The sequence below is a fragment of the Cajanus cajan genome, chromosome 2 (genome assembly GCF_000230855.2).
Source record: "Cajanus cajan strain Asha chromosome 2, NIPB_CcT2T_4, whole genome shotgun sequence".
In the NCBI taxonomy this organism is placed as follows: Eukaryota; Viridiplantae; Streptophyta; class Magnoliopsida; order Fabales; family Fabaceae; genus Cajanus; species Cajanus cajan.
Window position 1 is genome coordinate 46,217,356 of NC_138518.1, and position 5,851 is coordinate 46,223,206.

At 35.1% G+C, this 5,851-nt stretch overlaps 1 protein-coding gene across 1 annotated transcript; it reads left to right on the forward strand.

The window, feature by feature from the left end:
- The first annotated feature begins 423 nt into the window (after window positions 1-423).
- Window positions 424-1,104, forward strand: LOC145954967 (uncharacterized). Its single transcript, XM_083069661.1, has one exon. It carries the CDS (start codon window positions 424-426, stop codon window positions 1,102-1,104), a length of 681 nt encoding a protein of 226 aa, XP_082925787.1.
- Window positions 1,105-5,851: the final 4,747 nt, after the last annotated feature.

The window sequence follows — 5,851 nt, forward strand, 5'->3', positions numbered from 1 at the left end:
AAAATTTCAATATTCTACCCATTTTCAAAACAAAATTCTAATCCATGGCCAACACCATTCAACCATTTGCTATCCCTATTCCCATTTTTAATGGTGAAAATTATGATTTTTGGAGTACAAAAATGAAGACATATTTCACCTTCCAAGATTTATGGGACACGATAGAAGAAGGATTTTCTACTGTAGAAGACACCTCATCCCTTACTGTGGCTCAAAAAAAAGGAGTTGAAAGAGAACAAATAAAAGAATTCAAAGGCGCTATTTATTTTGCAACAAGTTGTGACTGGCACAATTTTTTTTAGAATAATGGGTGCAACAACAGCCAAAGAAGCATGGACTACGCTGTAAGAGGAGTTCGAAGGAAGTGAAAAGGTACGTGCTGTAAAATTACAAACTCTACGACGTAACTTTGAATTGTTAAATATGAAGGAATCTAAGACCGTAAAGGACTACTATTCTAAGATAAAACAAATGGTTAACCAAATGAGAGCGTACGGGAAAAATATTTTTGACAAGAAAATTATGGAGAAAATTCTAATTAGTGTTTCTCGTAAATATGATCCAATCGGGACAAAGATTGAGCAAAGAAAAGATCTATCTACCTTATCAGTAATAGAGTTGATGGGGTCACTTGAAGCTTATGAGCAAAGGTTGAATAGGCATGATGAGAACTCAACTGAAAATGCCTTTCAATCAAAGCTCAAATTACAGTCTCAAAATAAAGAAAAAAGGAATAATGGAGAAACTTCTAGAAATAAAGAGAATTCTAGAAATTTCTCTAGAAATTATCAGAATGAATATCCTCCATGCAGGATTTGCAAAAGGACAAATCATGCCGAGAAAGACTGTCGATATCGTGGAAAGCCACAATGTTGCAACTGCAACAAACTTGGACATGTGGAGAAGTATTGTCGCAACAAAAATAAGCATCAAGCAAACTTTGCTGAAGAGAAAAATGGTGAGCAACATTTTTTCTATGCTACCCAAGATTCCAATAGTGAAACAAGTGGAAATTGGTACTTGGATAGCGGCTGCAGTAATCATATGGTCAAAGATGCAAGCATCTTCAAGGCTATTGACGAATCCGTCAAAGTGAAAGTTTGAATGGGGAACGACACTGTCTTTGAATCAAAAGGCAAAGGCACAGTTAGGGTGGAGACGAAGAAAGGTACGAGACTTATTACTAATGTTCTACTAGTTCCCAATCTCAAAGAAAATCTCTTAAGCATTGGCCAAATGATGGAGAAAGGTTATACTCTCCATTTCGACGGAGACACATGTAAAATATATGACAATAAAAAGCTAGAGATTGGCTGAGTAAAAATGGAGAAGAGGAATAGAAGTTTCCCTATAAGCCTGAGACAAGGCCCTAACATTTCCATGAAAGCAAAAGTAGACGACCCATGGCTTGGGCATCGAAGATTTGGCCACTTTTATATGCATGCCTTAAAGTTATTATATAAAAAAAATATGATGAGAGATCTCCCATGCCTAAAGGAGAATAGTGAAGCTTGTGAAGGATGTCTCCTTGGCAAGCAACACCGACTGTTGTTTTCAACAGGCAAAGCATGGAGAGCGAAGGTCTTGTTGGAGCTGATCCATACAGATCTATGTGGACCAATGCGGACGTCATCACTCCATAACAATAGGTATTTCATTCTCTTCATAGATGATTTTTCTAGAATGACTTGGGTCTACTTCATAAAAGCAAAATCAGAAGTCTTTGGTATTTTCAAGAAGTTTAAGACCCTTGTCGAAAAGCAAAGTGGCAAACAAATAAAAGTACTTAGAAGTGATTGTGGCAAAGAATACACTTCCCACGAGTTTGATAAATTCTACAAAGATGAAGGAATTGAGCGACAACTTACAGTTGCATATTCTCCACAACAAAATGCAGTATCTAAAAGGAAAAATTGCACAGTAACGGAGATGGCTAGATCGATGCTCAAGGAAAAAGGATTACCAAACACATTTTAGGCTGAAGCAGTTTATACTGCTATCTACATACTTAATAGATGCCCAACTAAGGTAGTCCAAGATAAGACTCTGATTGAAGCTTGGAGCGGAAATAAAACCATCAGCAAAGCACCTAAGGGTATTTGGATCTATTTGCTACATACACTTTCTAGAAAAGAAAAGGCACAAGCTAGAAGACAAGACAATACGAGGTATTTTCCTTGGCTATAACACACAATCAAAAGGATACCGAGTCTACAACTTGCAAACCAAGAAGCTAATTATTAGCCGAGATGTTAAAGTTGATGAAAATGTGGCTTGGAATTGGAATGGTGAGAAAGTAGAGAAAAAAATTCCTATCTCAATTCAACAACCAGAAGAAGAAACTACAGAAGTCCCAGGTGAGCCTCATTCTTCTTCACAACAACAAACTCCATCACTAGAGTCTACTCCAAGACGAGTTAGATCCTTGGTGGATATATATGAAACTTGCAACTTGGCCATACTTGAACCTGAAAGCTTTGAAGTAGCATCAAATCAACACGTATGGGTCAAGGATGTGGAAGAAGAGATAAAAATGATTGAGAAAAATAACACATGGGATCTAGTAGACTATCCAAAAGACAAAGATATCATTGGGCTGAAATGGGTTTATAAGACAAAGCTCAATCTGGACGGCACCATACAAAAGCACAAGGCAAGGTTGGTAGCTAAGGGCTATTCACAACAACCTGGAGTCGACTACAACGAGACATTTGCCCCAGTAGCCCGCCTAGATACAATTAGAGCTCTAATAGCTCTTGCGACACAAAAAAGCACTACTGAGAGCAAGAATCAAACAATTTTACACTATGATAGGAGTTAGAGAAATTTGTATCAAGGAGGAGTGTTAAAATGTGATACAAACTTCTAGAATAAGCTAGAATATTCTAGAAAAAATATATATATATGCTAGTAACTACTAGATACAAATTCTAGAATTATGTAGACAATTACATATAGGTAGAAAGCTCTAGAAATAGATATCTCTAGAATCTCCTACATAAAACATGAAGGTGGTGTTGAGGCCTATAAATAGGCCATGTACCTAACATTTGTAACCAAGCAATTAGTAAGTCATTTCCACTACTCAAATCTATTCCAACTATTCCTCTAAGCTAGTTTCCTCTCAACTAAGCCTATATATCATTATAAATTTGCCTCCCCATTCTTTCTACCAATCAAATAAGCTTTTACTATTGATAATTCATAAACTAACAGAAGTCGATCCCCAAAATATATATGCAGATGGATAATGGACTAATGAAGTCATTATTTTTAAATATCACATATCTAAGTTCTCAGTTCAAATTTAGAAAACCGAAATAAGTAGGAAAACGTGAAATTATAGGCCATGGAGAGTAGGCAAATAAAATAGGCAATATCTTCAATCTTTTCCTTGGTTCTTCATCTTCCATGATTCACCTTATTTTCTTTTTTGTGTTCTTCATGACAATGAGTAGCTAAATTCGTTCTTATTGGAGTTATAGATGTAATCAACTAAACTTTCATGTAATTTGTACTTTTCACACACACACACACACACACACATATAGATAGATAGATAGATAGATATGTGTGTGTGTGTGTATATGTGTGTTTCTTTCCATTTTAATGTTAGTATTTTATTTCTACTCTTAGCTTGTTGTAAATTGGTTAACCATAAATTGATATTTGATTCATTAAGTATTGGAAAATATCTTTTGTAATTTAGAACCAAACAAAATACTTAATGGAGTTTGTATCTAGGATAGAACATAATCCATTAGTTGTCTTGAACCCTTATTACTAATGCAATTTTGTTTATTAAGTATACAAGGAATTAAAGCTTAATAAGGGAACTTAGGCTCCATCTTCTAAGGAATTAGGGTTTGAGTAAATTAGTTGATTGACATTAACATTAAATGTGAAAGAGGACTTGAGTGATCAAATGCATAAGAGTAACATCTGTGGAAATATCAAAAGGAACTTTATTTTCTCTTGCATAAATTTATTTCTTTTACACATCCATATCACATAATGAAAATATTCTTTTTCATAATTGTACCTATATATTGCCTTGTAGTACACAATTTCCTTAGAGAAATGATGATTATTTATTACTAGCTATGTATGTGACTGGTACGCTTGCCATAATCGCTTAACACAAGGAAGTAGAAATAAAATATTAGTAAAGCAAGATCTCAGGAACTAAATTGGTCACATCGAAAAATATCTAACAACAAATTGCCAAAACGATTTCAGGACAAATGTGTAGGTGTTCCTTGCTCGAATCAAGGATGGATTTTGAAATAAAATAAGGCAGCAGTAATGACCATTATCAAGATTGGTATATATCTCCACTAGAATCAGTGGATTCAATTTGGATAATGATACCTTTCTATATATTAGAATAATTCCTTTAGATTTGGAAAAAAATAAAATGTGTTCAAACAATATCTTGTGTTGCATCCTCATTCAGCAACAGGTTTAAACTTCAAATTGGAATTCTACAAGAGAACAACTTGAAAAATATTTACAATAGAAGAAAGAGTCTTCTGTACAAATATCCTCATCTAATCTATCTCAGTATCTGTTAGCATGATTGATGGAACTACTTGGAGAAGATTGATGAATCTTCAAGTGCTCCAAGACCCACCCTAAAATCAATATACAATCACTAGTTAAAAGCAAGTAAAGTGCCTCACAAATACAAAGGCAAAAATAAGTCTATACAAAGAGACTACTATATGTACAAACATATGAAAGGTCTTTAATATCATCCCATTCCTCTTGGTTCTTTTAAGATATCACCTCTTGGATTCCTTGGCCTTGGCCATAGTCTATCAATGATCTACAAATAATTCAAGAAAGCTGTGACGTTTAGAAACTCATCCTCCTGGCATGGAATTGTGAGACCACCAGTTGGATGAACATCTCCGAATTCTTCTTCGGCTTGACTAAGTAATTCTTGAAATGAGGTTGGTTCAGGTATGATACAGGAATCACAAAACGCCTCATTTTATCTCCAACATATACTGCAAGATAGCCTTTTGGTACTTCAACACCCTTGGAGGCAGCTTGGATTGTAGAAAACGATGTCCGTCTTATAATACCTGCTATGCCGAAACCCATTTCTCTCAATTGCTCCACGCCATAAATAATATACTGATGTCAAGGGAATTGTATAATGACTTGTGTTGCTTGAGAGAAGAAGAAATGTTCTATATATATAGTTTCCAATGGCCTCTGCAATCCAATACCACAAATAATGGATTTCGGAAAGGCTTCAACGATGTCTACCAACAAACAAGGGATCACATGGTATTGTCTCAGAGATCTCTTTCAATGATTTAGAAGTTCAAAAGAACTGCATACCCCACCTTCTGAAATCTAGCTGATGCTTGTTCATTCATTATGCTATAGTTGTTTCAATCATAGACAAGCATTAGACATATCACATGTTACTGTTTATATTTGATAATGGTATAGATATATATCTATCATCCACCAAAACCAGCTTAATAGCAGAGTGAGAGGAAGCAACCTCTACACATAAGCAGACTTAATTGGAATTGTAGGTAACAAAATAACTGATATTGAACACATGATCAGAAGGCACGCTGAACCACAATTTCTTTTGTACGTGAAATTTTAAGCACCACCATGTGAACTTGCATGCATGAAGCTTGTTGTCCCCTCCGCCATAAATAAGTGTCAACATCACCCAATTACTCTTTCTTTTACATAGAAACTTGTGTTTTATTTCAAGTGGGATAATCTGATGGCTTTCACTTCAAATGGTTGCATTTCTATTATCTATAATAGTATGTTAGGTTGCTTCATGGAACAGTCCTCTAAGACATAACCATATGCT